The sequence below is a fragment of the Stegastes partitus genome, unplaced genomic scaffold, assembly GCF_000690725.1.
Source record: "Stegastes partitus isolate 25-593 unplaced genomic scaffold, Stegastes_partitus-1.0.2 Scaffold330, whole genome shotgun sequence".
NCBI lineage: Eukaryota > Metazoa > Chordata > Actinopteri > Pomacentridae > Stegastes > Stegastes partitus.
The window spans coordinates 100,088-121,758 of record NW_007578061.1 but is presented as its reverse complement, the minus strand read 5'-3'; the positions used below and the strand labels follow the sequence as shown (position 1 = coordinate 121,758).

At 39.5% G+C, this 21,671-nt stretch overlaps 1 protein-coding gene across 1 annotated transcript in view; it reads left to right on the top strand.

The window, feature by feature from the left end:
• Positions 1–21,671, top strand: part of LOC103358773 (neurexin-2-like) — a gene marked incomplete at its 3' end in the record, with an annotated part of 252,213 nt that overhangs the window by 130,602 nt on the left and 99,940 nt on the right. Inside the window, exon 4 of the mRNA XM_008283877.1 lies at positions 13,212–13,229. Within this exon, the coding sequence (XP_008282099.1) occupies positions 13,212–13,229 (18 nt within the window). The remainder of the gene's footprint in view (positions 1–13,211; positions 13,230–21,671) is intronic.

The window sequence follows — 21,671 nt, the reverse complement described above, 5'->3', positions numbered from 1 at the left end:
GCTTTGTTGGACTCAGGAGAGCCTTCAAAGTGTCCTTCATATCATTATTTTATTCTTCTGCATAGACTGTGCTTAATCCTTTACTTTCCCTTTTAAATACGTCCTTCTCATACCTCTCCCTTCTTCATTATCTGTCTTCTCGCTGTCACACTGTTAAGTTCAGCCACAATTTCTCTGTTTATGGCCTTTACGCAATCGGTTGGGCGTTTGAACAAGCCTGTAACAGCCATTCTTAAAAATTTCTTCTGACTTTAATTGCCCCAATGAGGTACCTTCTCTCACTTGTTTCAAATGAGCTGGAAGACTGTGGGCCATCTCCAACCGCGCAACTTATTAAACGTGTTTATCATACAGATATTGCAAATTTAAAAAAGAAAAAAAACCCATTGGAAAAGACAACATGCATACAAAAAAAAAAGAAAAAAAACCCATTGGAAAAGACAACATGCATACATCACGGTAAACATACTTTACAATTCCAACACAGTCATGTTTGATGTATGATACGACTCACCTTGCCTCTGAGTAATTATAGCTGCTTACAATTGATTTGCTTGTACGCTAAAAATATCACATACTTAAATACTATTTTCCTTATTTTTACTACACAAATATCCTTTTGGATGAAAACAGTGTTTTATAGGATACAACTGACATTTTAAAAAGAATCAGCGGATGACATGTGAATCAGGAAATATCTCTTCTGGTGTGCCCATTTTATCATTTATCTTTGTGTGTAATCTCCATTTTCCGAGAAAGAAAAACATTTCAATTCGTATCTAGCATTTAGCGTCAACATTTTTGCTCTTGAGTGACGCCTCAGACGGTTTCAGTGGCACGCTAAAATTACACATTGTTCTTGTGGGGGCTCACTAATGGCAAATCGGGGAGCACTTCAGTGTTTTGCAAAGGGGAAAAAAAAACAACAAAGCATTTAATGAAATCAGCGATCAAATGTGGATGTTTTTCAGTGACAGTTTTGAGAACGGAGACATAAAAAGGAACTCATTATAGAAAGAAAAGAGACAGAAAACAGACCGAAGCCAAGCAGGCTGAAGACACTGATACTTTATCAACTGAAAACCCGAAAAAGAAACAACTCTGCGACTCCAAGCCAAGTAAATAGTGTTCACATCGAAAGCTGGTGAAATAAAATGCTGAGGCATTTGCATACAGTTTTCGTTTGTATGCATGTGGTATGTAGCCTTGATGTGTATTTGCCGTGTTTATTCGCAGATATATTTATTTGTGTAAGGGTTTGTGTTTGCATGTGCACAGTCAAGGAGCACTTGACATCAGAGGAGAGGTATGGGTTGAGGGTAGCAGAAGGGGATTTGGTGAATTACCAGGCTGCAGCATCAGCATCGAGTCCAGAGGATTATAGCAAGGACTGGGGTCCAGGACAGAGATGTGCAGACGCACGAGGAGAAGGGGATCAGTGTGTGTGCATGTGTGTGTGTGTGTGTGTGTGTGTGAGAGAAAAGCATTGGTCAAACACTGCCTTCAAGCACTACCAACAGTGAAGAGGTACCATGTCATATCACAGTGAAGCATCCTCAAGGTCACTGAGACGCACAATGTGTGATGTGTTGTTGTGTGCCAGTTTGCATAAGTGCACAGTACAAAATGTGACATACATGTATAAAAACACATTGAATCAGAGAGAATTTGTACAATTTCACTTAGGTTACATGAAACACAAAGTGAATGAAGCAAACAATGTTAGGAATGTTGGTTAAAGCCCTTTGCCATTGTTGAACTGGGAAAAAAAAAAGAAGATCATATGCCATAGGAGAGGCTGCAACATGAAGGTGTCATAACTGCCTGAGTGGTTTTTATAAGGTCCACAGACACCATACAGTCTCATGGTATTAGTCAGTGCTAGTCAGTAACTGAAGCCTGGTAATCATTCAGCCACTACTTTAGTCAGTGTTATATTTTAATTGCTTTATTACATTTTTCCTACCGATACCCATTTTATAATTTTTACCACTTTAAACCACGACATCTGTCTTTCCTACAGTGCACTCAAACAGGGCTATGATGACAGTTGTGATTGTAATTCTTATTTTCTGCTGGGAGAGCCACTCAAACCTGCTGGCCACTGAGGGTCCACAGAACCGATGGTTCCTCAGAAAACCACTCTAGCTATCAGCCCAGCCCAGTCGCTCAACCGTGTCACTGTTACCTGGCAACAGAGCTTTCTCCTGCCTCCTGCGGATGCAGCAGGAGAAAGGAAATAAATAATAATACATTGTTATGGTTAGATAAATTGTTTTTATTGGCAGAGTTTTTCAGCTTTTGTAAGACAAGATGACTTAGAAATCACATTAATTTTTTTTGGAAGTCAGTAGGTTTGTTAGGTTGCTGATTGATTCAATGACAAGAGGGAGAAATTGAAGTGAAAATCAATTTAAAGGAGCTGTTTAATGACACAATATTCTGAAGTCCACTTGTGGCTTACACTCTTTTAAAATGTCTATTCCATGTGAACACAAAAGCAGTGTGGTCGCCCTATTGTTCCTGTCAGATATCGGTAACACTACAATGACAATATGTGTTTTTTGTTCTCTAATCCACATACTGCTCATCATTTTTTGGTTCATGTTTAATAATTTTGCTGTCTTTGTTTACTATTAGTCTTGAGTTCTGTTTTACCTAATTAGACCACGTTTCAGTTGGAACTACTGCACATGATGCTACCCATGCATCGAAAGCAAACAATGGCCTTTTTTTTGCATTTAAACAAATACATACACTGTCATTTTCTTGCTAGAAAATTAACTTCTTCCAAGCTATGCAATCACCTTTTTTACTTCTTGCTGTTGTTTTTTTTGATTTTTTTATTTTACATTACGTTGTGAAATTATTTTTTCATTTTGGCATGAAACAGTCTTTATGAATTCATGTCAAGAAATCCAAAATAAATTGACTCAAATGAAGATTCAATGAAAAGCAAAGACACAAACCTCCAAAGACCTCTAAAGAGCTTTTCCAAGGTGCTCTAAGCTAAACGGTAGTGATTTACTGATACCTCCATATTTCATTTGTGAATGAGATATTCCTCCAGCGAGAAAGAATTCAAGCAGCTCCAAGAAGCTACAGCGCATGATTCAGATGAGCAATTTACTGCAGAATTAGGGATTGCAGACCGATAGCTTACACAAGGAAACTAAAGAGTTAAAGGCCTGTTTTCAAAATTCTGCTTATCTCATGTCTCCAACAAAGCTAGGCCTCTTTCTCTCACTTGTGATCTCCCCTTGCCGTGGCAGTGGCGGTGACAACACAAAGTATTTAACCCCAGTTGACTGCTTTGGATTCCACCAATAACCTTGGAATGTGTTCAAAAGCTTTCTTCTATAGAACATATAAAGGCATTTTTGAAGAGTAGAGCATTTTGTGACCTTACTGTTGTGCTGGAAGAATCTTGTTTTGTTCCATTGTGACATGAGAAAATATTGAAAAAAAAAACAAAAGAAAAGAAAGAAAAGTAAAAATAAAATCACTGAAGGTTTGTTTTGCTTGCCTTAAGTTGACATATCGAGCTGGCTGTTAAGTGAGTTTATTTTATTTATTTACTAGAAAATTGTACGTCACCTGAAGAGAAAATACATTGTACACATCCCACTGGAATTATTATTTTTTTGATCTTGTGGAATTGTAATTCATAATTTCCATGTGGTCATTTTGGTTGTTGATGCTGCATAGTGTTTTATAAGCCACTGTGGGCTGGACAACACATGTTGCAGGACTCTAAAATAAACAAACACAAATCAGTCAGTGTGAACATGGAAAATATGCAGGGGGGGATAAGAGGGCAATGGAGAGTGATGCTTGTGTTATTAAATAAATAAAAGAGAATAGAATGAAAAGAAGCATGAATCTGGCATGGAGTAGTCCTGTGAGTACTCTGTTTGTTGGTGGTGTAGTGAAGGCTGTAATAAGGTGCATGCTTCTAACGATTAGAGAAGTAGGACAAGCGCAGAGCATGTTAATGTGGAGGACAACAAACCAGCCACTCATATGTCATAGCAGATGTTGCTGCCTCCTACATGCATTGTATAATCGCTCACACTGTTAGTTGGTTTCCTGTTAAAGCTGACAATCAGTTAATTAAAACAATGATCAAGATCCCTACCACTGACCTCACGTTCTGCCTTACCGTAACAAATCTTTTTTTTTTTACCCCAAACTACAATATTGCTGATGTTAAATTGTTGTTGACTGTACTACCAGGTCGCACAGGTCTTTATCGGTTTTACCCTCACTCACTGCATGAAGACAGTGTTTGCCTGAATGAGGGGACAGCGGCTGAGAATTCTTAACTGCCTTGTGGTTAAGCTTGCTTGGTCCCTCAAGGGAGGAGGGCTGTCATCCTGATGCTTTGCTCTTTCACACAGAGCGCCCAGTGTTGCATCCTCACAATGGCTCAAGCAATCTCAGGTGACTATGTTGCCAATGATTGCGAGGCCAGGGACCGCAGTGATCATGCTACCCCAGGCATGCCTCTAGTTATTTAGTTTGAATTGCAGTTCAGCAAGGTACAGTCCCTTCACCTCATGGGCCTAATGGCGGCTGTGGTCCAAGCATCCCCACTTACCCCTTTGTAGTCACGGTCTGTCGAGAGGTGCTTGCAACTATTGGAACTAAAGCTGAGGCCTCGCAGATTGAGTTTATATATATATTTTATATATATATACTGGAGTCTTCCTGCTAACAGAACAAAGTCCAACACCATTTTTTTTTTTACAATTCCCATCCCATGTCTGCAGATGTATTCTTGGTAGCTGGATTGCTGTTAATGCGAGTTGCATTAGGAAGACCCTTTGCTCAGAGTGCCCTCTCCAGTGAGTTACATGCCATGGGCGCTGGAGCCAATTAGCTCAGCAGCAAACTTTATTTCCAGAGGAGTTCTGAACCCAGGGAACTGAGGACTCCATCCTAATCAGATCTGAGAGATCTGGTGCTGCTTCTCACGGCAGAAGTTTTAACTAGGTTTCCTTCGAGGGTGATGACATATTGTTTGCTCCTTTTCACTCTTTTACCTTTTCTTCTTTAAGTCCTCTCCTGTTTTTTTTTTTCTTCTTAGAATTGTGCAGTGGAGCAGTGTGACAGAAGTAGTAGTTGAGTTGCTTTGGATTTTACTTACTCAGGCTCCTTATCAGAATTTGGGATTTTCTTTTTTCTTTTTTGAATCACTGTGTTGATTATAGCATTCCTACCTAACATGCCTAACCTTTTAAAACACTGACCCTCTGTGGGGTGGATTGGAGTTTCTTGCTAATACCTTTTTGCCCATGTCAGGGAATTGTAATCTGCAGTGTGGGTTGCAAACTCCAGAAACCAATTCCAATCTCTACCCTAAAGCCTAATCACCAAACCCTCACAGACTCAACCGACATCACAAACTGTAGTGTTTGAATGTGTGTTTATGAGGACTTGAAATGGTAAAAAAAGAGAATAATGAAAGGTGCCATTTTGACAGCACACATTGCTTAAAAACAACACATTGCTATTAGAAAGACATGGCTTTTTACTTGCAGTCCATTTGTTGATCACTCCTAGTTTGTGACATTTCATTGTTAAAACATTTTACCTGTCACAGATCAGGAGAATTGTGAACATGAATAAATATGACTGAATATTCCGACAACTCTACAAACGAGTAATAAACAACCACAGCAGCTTGCAGCTTCCTAGCAGATTTCTTCCCCAGGGCAAGTTCAACCATGTTGAAATGTCTCCAATTTTGCTATTTTAGCTATTGAAAAGTCTACATCAGAGCCCTCGTGCACTTAATGAACTGACAGCCGGACATCCTTGATCTGTCTTGCATTTAGTGACAACGTGCATCAAAGTCAATGAATCTGTGAGTGTAGAGATTGAATGTCTTTGTACTCAACAATAGAAAAGGCAATTAAGCAGAGAGACTATTGAAGAGAAACAAGAAAATAGAAACAAAGAAGCAAGAATTAAAGTGCAGAAATGTAACTTTCATTATCTTTTCATTCATTCAAAGCAGGGGTTATTCCTTGTTTAAATGTGCAGCTTTGAAACCCTGTGCATCAGTTTCATACTTCATTGTTATGCATAATATTTGGGCAAGATAGCTATGCAGCCTAACAGCGGAAGACATTTAGTAAATTTACTGCTTCAACAGGAATTTTCATATTGTGAAAACCAAATGCTATTTTAAGGCAACAGCAAGAACTGCCATGTACATTTCCACACGCAGAGCTCATGTTCCCAAATGAAAATCCTGTGCTAACGGGAAGTCTCAATCCTGTCTTTTTGAATGGCACCTGTCACACGTCTTAGAAGTCACCGTGGTGACGCAAGTGAAATGAAAATGTAACAGTTTCAGCTGTGTCACTTCTGTGTTTATTTTTTTCTGTCCAGGCACAGAAATAAATATAGATTATCCGATGTTTAGTCAGTCTTTCACCGTCTCTCTCACACTCTCTCACACACACACACTCTCTCTCTCTCTCCACACACACACACACACACACACACACACACACACACACACACACACACACACAGAAGTTTGAAAGTTAGGGTCAAGCAGAGGCTGCTATTTAAAGGCCAAACACTGAGTAATAACTTGCCAGTGATATCTTCAAGTGAAATTAAATAGATTAACTGAATGTCATCTGCACATATCTTTTTTTTTTTTCTTCTTGTAACTGAATAAAAGTCATTTTTCAAATGGTGTAGCCGAGTCAAATCCTGGTCTTAGCACTTGACTGGATGAATGTTCTTCCTCATGTCAAAGTTGTTTAGCCCAAGTAACTGTAGCCTCTTAGTAATTTTCTTTCTTAGTGCCAACTGGGGTGTCATGTAGTTCACCCTATTTAACCAGATAGTGGATAAGCAAATGAAGTTAGAGTGAAATATCACACACATCAGATCACTTAGGCAGTTTTATTTTGGATTGGGTAATTTAGTCAAATAGTTGTATTTAAAACATTTTAACACTGTAAACATGTTTTAAATTGACTCAGCTAAGGTGGCATATTTCCTGTGCATCCTGAATTGCTACAGTAAGGCAACAGAAATAAACCTTTAGCTTGACTTCCTGAATCTTTTTTTTCCTCTCCCCATCTTGTTCATGTTGTAGTACAGAGTGGTACTTCAATATTTTATATCCAGGGAATTGAAACATACCAAATCCTCTCTTTACCATGATAGCTTTTTTTGGAGGGGGGGTTTGATTAAGAGATATTTCAATAATGTATGCTATAAACAGATGGCCATTGTGTGCCTTAAACCTCTAGAATGGATTTCCATGTAACAACTGAGGCAAAAACTCATTTGCACAAATCGCATACAACACCAGGTTTGAAAAGTTTGGAATCAGACTTTACTAGCTGGCACAAGGTCATATATATAATATTAGGCAGCAGAAGCAGGCCAGAGGCAACAACTGGGGACAGGAAACAATCCAAAAATGCAGCCAGATGTCCTTCTCAAAGCACAAAGCACAGGTAGGAGCAAAAATCAAGGACACGAGTCATACAACGGGAGAAGAAACTTAAACCACATAGGACAACCACATACAACTATTTTTTCTATTGATTAATGTATTGACTCTTTTACAGATTCATCAATCAGTCAAAATTATATTTTTTTCCCCCAAAAAATCTAATTGATTGTGAGTTTTGTCATTGTATTTACAAGGTACAAACAAAACAAAATAAAGCTCTGTATAATAATGAAGAGACAGCACTTGAAATTGCTTTCCTATCTGGTGGTGAATCCTCCAAAATAGAGCCAGTGTGTTGTCTCCTCAGGTGCTCGTGCATTACACTAGCATTGCTGCGGTATGGGATCGAAACTCTGCAGTTTCCAAACCACCTTTTGTTTTGTGGTCATTTAAAGCACTCCCTTATTTTGAAACTTTTACAGAGTTTTGGTCCACTCTGGGAAAACACAAGGCAGGAAGTGAAATAATAACAGGCATATGAGGTAAACGATTTTAAAATAATACCGGAAAAACCTACAATGAGCCTTAGCTGGATCACATTTCAGGGTGTTTCATTCTATGCAAGGAAGCACAGCGATGTGAGCACCCTACAATTTCTATCCATTTAGCCTATTAGGTGAAATCCACCAGTAATAGGATGTTGATCAAGGCAAAATGCCAGCATGTTGCTTTGTTTGCTCACTGTTGTAGAAAATAAGCACAAAGTAATTCCACCAGTTGGGCTGTCACCTCCGTGTGAGAGTTTGACTATAGATTTTTACCCACAGTCTCTTAGGGATTCAGTAAATGCACAATCATCTTTCCTATTTCCATACCTTGGCCAGCACCGGAGAGGGCTCTGTTACCGTGTACATAGCACTCACACAGTTTTGTTAAACTTTTCACATTGCAAGAGACCTCCCCAAGAAGAGTTTCAGCTGCTCCTTCTTGTCAGCAGACAGGGGCAGGGTTGTGAGATGAAATATTAACAGTGAACAGTTCAAATAAGAGTCATGCCGAGTTAGATTTTCACTGCATTCATTGATTTGTGATGTGTTGTTGATGCTGTTGCCTCACACCAATTATCTGACTTTACCCCTCGTTTGCGTTTTCAGAAGTTGTACCTCCAAAATGCTATTGTTCATTTGTGGGGTGTAAGTTCATCATAAAGTACCGAAAGACTGCAACACAAAAGTGACAGTGACTTGGAAGAGCTTGTACATAATTTTTCATGCTAAAGAACAACCTCTTAAACTTTAAACACATCTTTGTTTGTAATCATTAGTAGTCACTATATTTTGACTTACAAATAGACACAACTAATACCAGTGTTTCTTTTTTCTTTTCTTAAAAACCACGAGTCTAGAAATAGTCTTCGTTAAGCTATTCAGTTGTTGTTGAGCTGCTCATTTAGCAGATGAATGCTAACTGTAGTCCCGTTACAGCAGCACTTCCCTGTGTCTGAAACAACATGCTGGTTCCTCTCTTACACACCAGGAGACAGTCACTTCCCACAAACCCACTGCGTCACCAGCTTCTGTTATTAGGATGTGCAGTTAAGCCGTAGGGGTGCCAACCTCACTTGTTAACACACATAGCAACTATATGACTTCACAGATCCTTTATTTAAGTCCTGCATTGAAAATGTCATTTAACATAGAAGTATGTAGGTATGTTTAGGAAAATGTAGTATGGTGTTTAAAGTAAAACTACTCAATGCAGAAAAGCACGTCTCCTGTAAGTGTTACACTACAACACAGTGGACTATATCATTAGATTGTTATTGCTCATGCATTGATGTAACAGTAGGATTTTACAGTTGTTGTAACTGTGACCACCTGTCCCACAAAGAATCAGGATCCAGAGTTGCTAAAATGATATCCATCCCTAGACAACAGTGGGCAGTATTTGAACACAGTTTATTAAAAGATTTGCAAAGGAGTCCAAAGGAGAGCTGGGAGTCAGGATCTGGGGTTAGGTGGTAGCCAGAGTGTTGTCTAACGAGTGGTGCAGTGACAAGGCAGACGAGGGAATGGAGGTGTGAGAGGTCAGAGTGGGAAAAGCTGAGCTGAACGAGTGTGGTGGGTAGGTTGAGTTAGCAGACAGGTCACACGGGGCGACCGGAATACAGAGGCACACAGAGGGCAAAGTTAAGAGGCAGGGGAAACGCAAGGAGCAACAGGTTACCAAACTGTTGGTTCCAACATGGCAACGATCTGTGAAGGGCCAAGCTTCAAGTGTTGCATGGGGAGCTTGGTGATTTGATGAAGACCAGGTGTGGCTGCAGATTAGCAGCCAGGAACCCGTGGGAAACCACTGTCAGATAGAGTCAGTGGACATATACAGAGACAGGCCAACAAGGAGACCACTAGAAACGCAAGGAAGGGAAATCACAAGAAACACTAGGGGTAAGGAGAGAAACACTGCAAAACTATGACTGTCCTTTGTATTGTCAGATTTCAAGTTTCCATAAGTGGTGACAGACCCAAATAAAACAAATTGTCTTGAAGATGTTCAATCAAGTGTCCTAGCAAGCCACCGAGATGCAATGCATTTGGCGTTTTGATGTTATCACTTAGAACTACGCTTATCCTGCTGTGGCATGCAAAAAAAGAAAAGAAAGAAAAGCAAGTCTATTTGCTTGAAATTGACTTGATGGAACAGTAGCTATGGGTAATGCTGTTTGCACTCCCTGCTATGAACAGTAAGAAAATACTTATGTCATTGTAGTCTACTTCATGCTTAGGATGAGATCAAAATGCCCTGCAATGTTCTATACCACTTTGAACATCAGCTGAAATGTCACATCCTTGTTCACCTTACATCTAATTTAAGAAAGACAATTACATCATTGAAAATTCTGAGTTATGAGAGGCTTTGGAAACTCAAGACTGCCATGATGCACGTGGTCTTTACAAGTGTGTGTACAAGTATGTTCACAGCTCTGTATACTAGTTTTCCTCCTAACAGGTAAAATAAAAGAATGAAGAAATAAAAAGAAGAAGACAATATCTGTGGGTGCTGTAAAGCTGAGAAAAAACAAAAAGAAAAACAAAACAACTGAGCTTAGACTGGTTGATTTCACACCTATTGATTTCTGCCTGCTCTTTTGCTCAAATGCTTGTATTTGTGTGTTTCTTTTATTTTATTATTTCTTTCTTTCTTTCTTTTTTATTGGGAAACTTAAATGCGGACTACCGTGGTTCGTCTTTGTCGTTCTTCTACCTCTGAGTGGGTGTGAGCGTTGCGCATCATTCATTCACGTGCATCGTGTTCTCTCGACACGCCTCCCTCCACATCTATCGGTGAGAAGGGTTGACAGCTAAGCGGCGCTCAGAGCGAGGGGCGTGGGGAGTGCGGTAAGAGATGGAAAGTAAATCGACAGCAGACAGGGGTCACTGCTTCTCAGCTGTGACACCGAGTTGCTGAAGACGAAAAGGGGAAGGGTGATCATTTTCCGGCCTATGTTTTCATTGATGGTCCCAAGAAAACGCCATGCATTGTCAGGTGTAATGAAGGGTATCACACAATGCACAGAGCCACTGGGATTACAAAAACCAGTGCACCCTCAGAGCTTGCTAGTATGCTGCAGCTTACTACATGAAATGCTGTCATGAATACCGTGCTGTGCTGGCGTCCAGCTGGGGTTATTTACTGTACTACAGGGGTCACTAGAGATTTTATAGCGCTGCCTCTGGATCCTATCAGCTCTCCAGAATGATATATCCTCACTAAAACATGGCTATCCCCACTTCTGTGTCTGACACTGTGAAGATGGCCACCATAACTTCATATTTGTACACAGCTGTCATGACATGATATTACAAGGGAGCGCGTATCCTGCTTTGTACATCTTTATTTCTCTTATGTTGTGCTCGCTGTGGCCTGAGATAGGTGGAGAGGCGTGATAGATGAGCTATGTTTGACCAACTATCTCTTCATTTGCTCTGTTTCACTATCTTTGCCTCCGTGTTTCATACACACACGCTCACTTCCTACTTGTTCCCGTCAATGGCTATACCTAGCGTGCGAGAGCGTTTTTGTCGATGTCAGAGCAAGCAGGGCAGCTGATACCACTCGGGAGCTGGAGATACCCTTGTCAGAATCCAGGATATTAACAAACAAGGCCTCGGAGACCGAAGGGTATTGATTGTGTTCATTCCTCTGGCACCTTTTCTACCGTTGCCTTCATCCACTACTGTGGACATTTAAGCTCTGTCTCAGCTCTTGTGCCTGGACTTTAGATCAAGAACAAGGCCAGCACTGCAAGGCAAAACGCCCCGTGCTCCATCTGTTCTGGCTGGGATTCTTCCTCTGCTCCATGTGTTTGTACTGAAGAGGCTTCTTTTCAACACAGACCTCGGATGGCAGCCATCTCACCAGTATGGATGTCAGCCTATCGTGGGCCACTTTGTTTATAGCTGGCACTTGCATAACAGAAACCAACAGTTTATTGGGCTGAGATGTAATTTGTCCTTTCCTAATACTATTCGTTTGAGTAAGTTCACGAACTTTGCCCTTGCATGTCTTTAAGTGACCAAATGTCTTTAACGGGTGTAAACCGAAAGAACAAAACCAATCCAGAAATAATGTTCTAATAAGACATCACCACATATGTCTGGAGAAACTGTCAATCTGTTGTAATGTTGAACAGATCATCAACAAAAGGCATATGAGGCAGGTGTTTAGACATCTCCAATTTTTGCAACCAGTGCAAGAATTCTGTGTGTACAGCTCAACTTTCCTGAAAAAACAGCTTTTCACAAGTTAATTGGATGTTCACTCCCTCCTGAATTGAACACCTACTGTATAGCCAGCTTCAGTTTTTAATTGGGAATTTGACCCGACTGCATGGATCAATATTTCAGATGGAAATTATGCATGTTTTTTTTTTTTTTGTTGAATCACCAATTGGACATTGGAAGGACTCCAACAACAGTGGTGTGATTGGGTGGTCCTTTGAATTTCTAGTTTCATTTTCCTTCCCTTCACTCAAATCCCGTCTGTCACTTTATTCATGACTCTGACATTAACTGTTGGTGTGTCATGTCATTTTTTCAGGAGGTAATGATACATCAAATGCTGTAATGCTGCACCACATAAACTTTTTTTTTTCAAATTTAATATATATGTATATATCCTACTGACTTGTTGAATTATTTGCTCTTTTTTTTAAGATAATTGGTTGTCTTCTTTCCTCACCTTGAGTTCTTTGATGATAGCTATTATTTGTCTTGGCTAGGTTGCTTTTGTTTAATAGAAAAAACACTTAATAGGATAATCTTCTGTTTTCAAAGGCACAAATACATGGCAAATTCTGCCAGGGAGATTTTTAATGAACTCCAGAACACAGTCAGTTTTAATGAGTTTGGGTTCTAGGTTGAGTTATTTGCAGAGGAGAGGAAAATGAATGTGAAGAAGTTAGCTGTTGCCTAAAAGGTTCTCTGTTGACCTTTGAGGCTTATTTTATGAAGAAAATATGAATGCTGCCTTTTGAACACCCCTGCTAGTTGTTTTCTTCCACCATCTCAATTAGCGGCCCTTTGTTGCGGTTTATGTGTGGAACAGTGCTCTCGTCGACATCTGATGCTAATTGCATTCTGACTTGTCTTTTTCTCCCTGTGCTGTTATATCTCATTTTGCCCAGACTGTCGATTTTGGTGAGCGAGTGCACAATGTAAAGAGTCAGTTTGTTTTGCTCTTTGAACTGATCCATCTTTTTCCCTTTTCTCTTTCATTTCAGGTGACTCATCTCAAGTTGGTAAGTCAACTTCTTTATATACTTTCTAACATCTTTGCATATTCTTCCATATGTGACCCTCATATACGTGCCACAGCCGCTGAGTGGTTAAAGTCTGCTATGATTACACAGTGCAGTCAGATATGTGTGAACATTTACATGCATACAAACAAACCACCAGTTCACCTTTTTTAGTTTTTTTTTTTTTTGGCTTCATTGCACATCAGCTGAATTCTGGTGTGCGATTGGCATTGCAACTTTGCTTTTAAAAACTAACTGTTGAATACAAATCCCTGCTGAATTCACTCTTTTCCTCTTTGCCTTTCCTCTCTCTTATTCTTTATGCATTGCAGCTATTTGATTTTGTGTGCTGCATTACCTTCCAGTTATTTGTACTGTATATTGAAGGAGATTTCCAGCAGTTTATTGTGGGGAAAAAAAAAAAGTCTTAATTCCTACTTTACAAGTCTCATAAAGTGCATTGCTTTTCAGTTTTTAGAGGTTTCATTTAATGACTAGCCAGTTTGGGAACCCTGGCATAACTTGTGAATAACATTCGGCTGCACTTACTTCCTTATAATGATCCTGGTTCAGTGAGTTGTCCCCTGTCCCTTTTTTTTAAGCTCGTGAAGGTTGTGAAAATGATTTATGTAGGGACTCAGGTTCTGATGTATGGATTTCAGTTAAAGATGACTCCCGCTATGTTTATGTGGTTATACGGCTTTCATCCATTCATTATTTGTTCATTCGCCTTAAGTGCTTGAGTGCTTTCGTTTTTCTAACAGGACTGGTTGCAATTCAGCGGTACAGTACATAATCTTCCAAATATTAATGGCCCACTTTCTTTTACCTACATCTGCATCTTTTAAAATGATCTTTTCATTCACACAACCTTTAAGAGATACATTTGGAGTTCAACTTCTATTTATTGTTTGGTTATATACTCGGCCTAAAGTGCCCTGGACTATTAAGGAATTTATTAAAACACAGACAGAGGCTTTATTTGTAAATATGCTGACATGTCACAGTGCACTAGCTTTCTATCTGCATATCATTTGGAATCAGTGGGTGTGGAAGACATGAGCGAGGGAAAGATTGGTATATGAGGATGAGCGCAGCAATGGACAGACTAATGGGATGTATCAACACCTCACTCAAACAGTAGGAAAATGAGATGGGTACAATTTAAAACTCTTGCTCACAGCACTTTGTAGCAGCAAACTATTGCTATAGTGATGTGTCAGTGTTATCGCTCGCCTCCTAATAATTAGCTTTGTTTCGCTGCAGTACCCAATATGCATTATGAACTTGCAATAGTAATCTACAGTATAGCAGAATGTGTTGCATGTAATGAGGAAAAAAAAACAAAAGCAAACAAAACATGCAGTTATTCTCACAAAGTGATGATAAAAAGGTTTTTAAGCAATCCCATGGCTCATATTTTCCCCTGTGAGTTCTGCACCGTGATAATTCAACCATGTCTCCTGATCTTTATACATAAATTCTTATTTGTGTGTGCGTGCTTGTCAAGGTTTGTCCAGTGAGTGTTTGGCCCAGAGATCTGATGTTGTCTGAATACTAATGTGGCATTTTGTCTGACTGCGGCAGCTTAGGAACTGGGTGGGGACTGACGTTTCAGTCCCTGGGGCGTTGGACAGAGTGGGGACAAGTATTCAAACACCACACCCATTTCCTACCACCCTGCCAGAATCAAAATCCAAAGAGGGGATGGAATAAAAACTAATTAAAATTTGATCTGGGAGGCCAGGGCAAATTGAGTTTCATCTTCATTAAAACCATCGGGCAAAGAGGAGGGAGATAATTCAGTTTTTGCTTTTGAGATACAAGCTCTTTCTGCATTGGTCTGCAAATTTACCATGGCTTTGGTTCAGTAGACCTTTGAGGTCTCACCAAGAGAAGGCTGGCCATCAAACAGTTTCTGAGTAGCTCATGTTTCTAATTACATTGCAGGGTGCGTTTTTGTTCTTCATACACTGTGGCATACATTAATTATTGAGCAAAACATTTTCACTGTAGTCCAGACATATTGGTTTAATCATGTTCTTCCAAAGGACGAGTAAGTCAGCAGCCATGAATGTGTGTGTTTGTTTTTTCCAGATAAAGTAGTTAGTTATTAATGCAGTCACATTTTGCTCTAAGGCAGTCAGTCACAAGTTGTGATGATGACGCTATTCATTCAGTGGTTCAAACATAGTACTGTGTCGAATTTTTCCGTCAAGCTTTTTAAAATGGGTTCAATTAGAAGCAACCCAGTAGCTAAGTACTTTGGACATGTACCACTTGGGTGCAAAGGCTTTCGAGCAGTGAGCTCCTGCTTCATCTACAGCCTACCTTGAGCTTGACTGCATGTCATTATCTGATCTCCACATTCCTTGTGTATCTCCAAAGTACTCACGGTGAAAGTGCCGCCCAAAAGAACATCTTTACATTTAAGAGAATCATTGGAGATCAATGGAAGGAAACATACAAAATCAGTCAAAATTCAGTATGTGCTGTTAAACCCACATGGATATGAATACCGCATCCTTCTCTACACCAGTCAAAGAGTTTGACAATCAGTGTTGAAAAATATATTATTGCTGGAAGTTCATATTGCTGTTTTTCTAGACAGTCCAGTTTTTCTTTCCACTGCCAGCCTTATGAGACAGGTATTGGCAGAGATAATTGTCGTCCTTTAGATGTAGAGGCAGGGAGGCAGACTACAAGCGGAGATCCTTATCCTAATGCTGAATTTCATTCCGACTCCAAAAAGTGGCATTGGCAGAGGCAGAGACATCTTTCTGTGTACATCTCTCTGTCTGTCTCTGTCTCTCTCAAGCTTTGTTCTCCACAGATCAGATGATTAGCATCTCTCTTTCCCCCTTTTTTCCCTCTCTTCCTTTTGAATGCCAACCTCAGGCTAGTCAGAGCCAGCAGAAGCCTCTTCATGCTGATGCTGCAATGGGATTGGCCTGCTCACCACATGGTAGCAAGAACGCTCAGTGAGCCACACATCCACGATTTGGAAGGGGAAAAAAATGGGGATTCAAGCTCTGTGCGGTGTTAAAGGTGGCACTAAGCAGAACATTTTTTCCCCTCCTCACTCCATAAAATGTTCAATAGAGAAGCTCCTAAATGTGTTCATATATGGAGCGATTCTTGTTCCTCCTCTGTAGAATAAATTATGGATATGAATAATACAGTTTTAGTTCTATGTCAACTTAGGACATTACAGCAACTGCCCTGAAATGATAATGAAACAATATTTGTGGCCAGAAATTGCTGTTGTGTTACATTTATCCAGCTTCAACTAACTTTTCTATTATCTGACTTCTTTATTATCACTTTGGGCATCAAAATGCCCCATCCTGAGAGATTGTAATGTTTGATTTCACCTACATGACGACCTAACAAGCCGTATACATCTACCGCAAACGTGGTAACCAAGCCAGTAAAAGCACATTATTTCTGTAAATGCAACCAGTACTTAAGATATTTTCCCTGCCTCCTGATGAACAGCACCAGCCTCTGAAGAGCACAAAAAAATGGGCAATCCACAATATAAAACCCCAGCCTGTGACCACATTTACATACTAGAGCAGGACGGTAATGAGATAGCTACCTGAGATAATTACTACTCAAGGCGTCCGGCTCTCATCCCCTACCACAGGGAACCAGTTTAACTCACTACAATTAAACAGCCACTCATTTGCTCCATTTGAGGCACCATTTATGCCATTTTATGCTCCACTGTGTCTTAACACATTGGTGGCTTCAACAGCGGGAACATGGGCCAGGCAAAGTGGAGGGATGCTTGGACATATAGATTTATAGACCGGAAAATGATAGACATGGAGGAGTAATATGAATTTAACACAATGCTGACATATGCTTGCTTGATTTTAAAGGATCTCTTTTCATTGGCATTGACAGACCTCTCACATTTGATCTAGAACCTTATCTAATTTAACTTGGCACCATTTACAACTGATGTTAAATGGTTCTTTTCCCTACAAATAGAGTTAGGCATTGAAACCTATTTCCAATTCAGAACCTGTTCCAAAATTGCAAAGAAAACTTTTTTTTTTTTTTTTACAACTTTAATTATGCTTTTCGGTTCCTACACAAATTCCACTTGTGCTCATTTTAAATAGAGCGTGTACTGAAAACACCTACCGTGCATTTCCAGCATGTGTCTCATTAGTCATGCCAGTTGAATGCTTGTATGTTGTCCTATCTTTTAATGCTGGCTTGGTTGGTAAAACACACATACTGTTGTTAAAAATAAATAAATAAATAAATAAAATAAAGCTTTTTGTAACTATGTTAATCCATCTAATTGTTAAGTGTTAGTTTGCGTTGCAAGACAAAGATGGGCACTGATGAAGGAAGTACTCAGATATTTTTACTTTAGTAAAAATACTGTTGCTGCACTTTAAAAGCCCTCCATTAATAGTGCTTGGTAAAAGTCATTTTTGGAAGCAAAATAATAATAAAAAGCAAAAAATACTTGAGGCATTAATAGTAAAACGTACACCAGACAGAAACCACTCTTCTGTGACTGTTACTGATTAGATTATTCTTACTTTTACATTCATGTAAAAGTGGATTTTACCACTGTAGCTAGTTGAGGTAGAGCGCATTTTATTTTTAATTTGTTGAATTGTATATATATATATATATATATATATTTCTTTTTTTCTCCACACAACTGCAACTAATGATTATTCAGGATTCATCTACTGACTATTTTCTATTTTATCTGACATATTGTTCAGTTTGTAAAAGCTATAAAAATAGCAATTTCCCTGAGGTACCCTACCAAAGGGATCAATAAAGTTATATCTAATCTAATCTAAATAGTCCGTAATGTCATCTCAATGGCACGCTGTCACCTTTACAATGCTCATTTAGAACAACAACGAGTCCAAGCTTTCAAATTGTAAAACAAACCAACAAAAGAAAGAACAAAACATTAAAGTTTTTAACATAAGTCAACAGAAAAGCAGCAAATCTTCCTATTTGTGTTGCTGGAACCATAAAATGTTTATGCTTAAACACTAATAATTACCCAAATTGCTGCAAATAAATCAGCACTGATGCCACCTTTCCCTTAAGAAAGAATCAGAAACGATAATTGTTAAGAATCAGGCAGCAGAACCTGAACCAGAACTGTTCACACCCAAGCAATACCCAAGTCTACTTAAAGAAATATTTCCCCTGTAGAATATATATGTCCTTTAAAACTGTCAGTGACTACCTTGAGTCCCTTATTCCCTTCAACTATCCTGACAGGCTGTTTTTGACAAGGATTTTATTTTTTGATCCACTTACCTCCTTTAACATGTTTTAAGTGTTTCTTTCGTCTCAGTTGCTGTTGTTGCTGTGACCACGTCTTCCTGGCAGGAACTGGATTAAACTGTAGTGCTCTTCAGCTCGTTGACATCGAGATAATCAGGCCTGCATCACTTAGAAATCAGGATAGATGTTAATATGAGGTGGAAAAAGAATAGCATATTTGACCCTTCCTCATGGTATATAAAACCATAAATATCTCACTGTGTACTCATCTAACTGTGGTGTTGCTTAGAAATGCCATTATTACCACTAATGGCAATAAATTGTGACTTGTAAGATGTTTATGTTGCTGGCAGTGACTCTGCTGACGTTCTGCCTTTTTTTTTTTTTTTTTTTTGAGGCTGGAGAAATCCCTGACATGGCAATCACTCAAACCTACTGCCATTATATTTCATCCTTGTCCTGTCTCAAACAAATAAATTAAACTGTAATATCTTGACTGCTGAGAAATTGCATCGAATTGTTATAAATGATGGCGGGTTGATAGTGTGTGATCGTTGAGCTTTGTATATTCAGCCGAGCCGCGTGAGACTACACACTAGGAATAAGAGATGGAGAGCACTGCTAGATGTGCATTGGTGCCAGCATGTGAAGATTAACGGCGTCCGCTTCCATTAGTCTCACAGTAATTGTTAAGACAGCGATGAACAGTCCATAGCTCTAATCCTCAAAGCAAAGAGAAGTTGCACAGACCACCAACATTCAGATTCGATTTCCTTCACTCAAAAAATGTGACTTAATCTTTCCATCTCGCTCAGAGATCACAGCACGGAGGCGACTTACTTCCTGTATTTACTAATTAGCCGGAATTTGATCAGACTTCTTGAAAGACTTTTTTCAATCAGGGTAAGCTTTGTAGAAGTAAAGTTAATGAATTTATGACAGAGGGGGTGTTTGTATGTGAGCCTGGAGATCCGTTAGCTTGCATAGGGGGCTGACATATTGCATGCTGTAAGGAAAACACAGTTTCTCCTGGGGAATGAGTTAGTTAGGGGTGTGCATACAAAAACATATGTAGAAGAACTATGGGAATAACAGCATGCAGAGATTAAAGGATAGAAGAAAACTGTTTGTGTGAAGATATGTAAGAAACTTTTTTGTTTTCAGTGCATGCAGTATGCATGCTCTTCTAACACATTTGCAGGATTGTGAGGAAGCAGGAATAATAACAAGAAATGCGAATTAACACTTCCATCTTCACCTAACTTTGCAGCTAATCCTCCTATGTTGCGCATTGCACAGAAACTTGATGTCTCCGTTCATATTTCCTCGTGGATCAATTCACGTGATGTCCTTTGCCGTTTATGTCGAGCCCAAGGCTGAACTTCATTACAATGCTCTGCAGGTTCATTGCTGGTCTATTAAGTTGATTTAACTCCATGAAGGGGGTTAAGAAAGAGCTAGCATGCGAGAAAAAAAAAAAGAGGCAGAGAATAAAGGGCAGAGTAATGTGGTTATATTATGGGAGCAGCAGGGGTGTTTGCTAAGTATAGGAGCGGGCCATTGTTGTAGATGGGTCTCGGTGCCCTGTAGCTCTACAGCTTAGAGGGTGCGTTCATTAATAGCCGCAGCTTATTACCAACAGCTGGTGTTGGGTACTGCCCAAGGCCAATCGCATACATTATCACACACCATAACACATGCACCTTTACTCTCATGACTTTAACTTGGCTACATTCGTTCCCTAAGTTGACTACATTCATTCTTTCTGAATATGGTGCTGGGAGTCAGCTCACTCAGTGCCATGTTGCTGTTTATTTCCTGTCAATTGAATTAGATTTTTTTTGGGTTTTTGGTGTGTTTTATGGAGGAAAAAACTGCACGCACGAGGTGACCTAATAGCTTAGCGGTTAGGGTGTGTACCACATGGGCACAAATGCCTTCAAGCGGTGAGTCCCCAGCTCCCAGCCGGCCTGGACCTTTACTACGTGTCATTCACCGGCTCTCTTTCCTCACATTGCTTGTCTCTCTCCACTGTAACTAACTAAAGGCAAAACGTCTTAAGGAGGACGGCTAATATGTGTTGCTAAGAGAAGGAGTTGTGAGTAGGAGTTGTGAAGTCTAAGTAGGTTGTAAGTAGAACAACAAATTGTATATCCATTCTTCCAATAAAAAAGGGAGACGTCCTCCTTTGCAGACAAAAGGGGGGTCACTTTCAGCATACGTTCCCTAATCTTACCCTCTAAAATTAATCTTGTTTTATTCTTCATGTACACACATACACCTACACACTTGTTGCTTCAGGGTCATGACAGCGAGAGCGTGGTTCCAAGGAGCCGGTGAGAGACAGTCGGCAGCAAACCGTCCACTCCTGCAGACTCTAATCGACTGTGTGCACACACCTCTGAACTCTACACAGCAGCACTTTGTAGAGATAAGTGTGTCTGAGACAGGAGGAGATCATGTCCATTTGTTACTCAGCTTTTTAGAAATGTGGCTTAATTGAGTTCTGTGATAATATTATGACTCCAAGTGTTGACGAGTGAAATGAAAAGAAAAGCGAAGCAAATTAAATGGTGACACGAGAGGCAGAGTTGTGATGAACAGCAAAATAAATTAAAAACAGCACATTTATAAAGAGCTGCACTGACTGTGTGCAAGTTTAGTCTGGTACCTTACGTAATGCATTACATTATCAACAATAATGTAGGGTGTTGATAATTAATAATCATGAAATATGTGTTAACCCCCCCAAGCTTATTTAATGGGGAAGCTTTAATGAGATGTTGCACTTACAGTGGCTTTCATAAATCAAACATACTGTATCGGTAAGCCGTCATTGGAAGTGATATCTCAATTATCATCAAATGTCACATTGCAATCAATAATGATGCGTAATTAAATTAATGAAAGCATTTCTGTAAGTGTTTTACACAGTAAAAGAAAAAGGGAGGAATATTGTTCCATGTTCCATTGCAGCCCTGTCTTGCCAAGTAATGTGTAACGGCCAGATCAATTTAAAAAAAAAAAAAGACTAAATAAAATGAAATAGGTAAACAAACAACAACAACAACAAAAACACTGGGATGTCACACTTTTACAGCCTTTATTGTAAAATGTATACATTTTCGCACTGTGGACCAACATAATTACTACACTTATTGG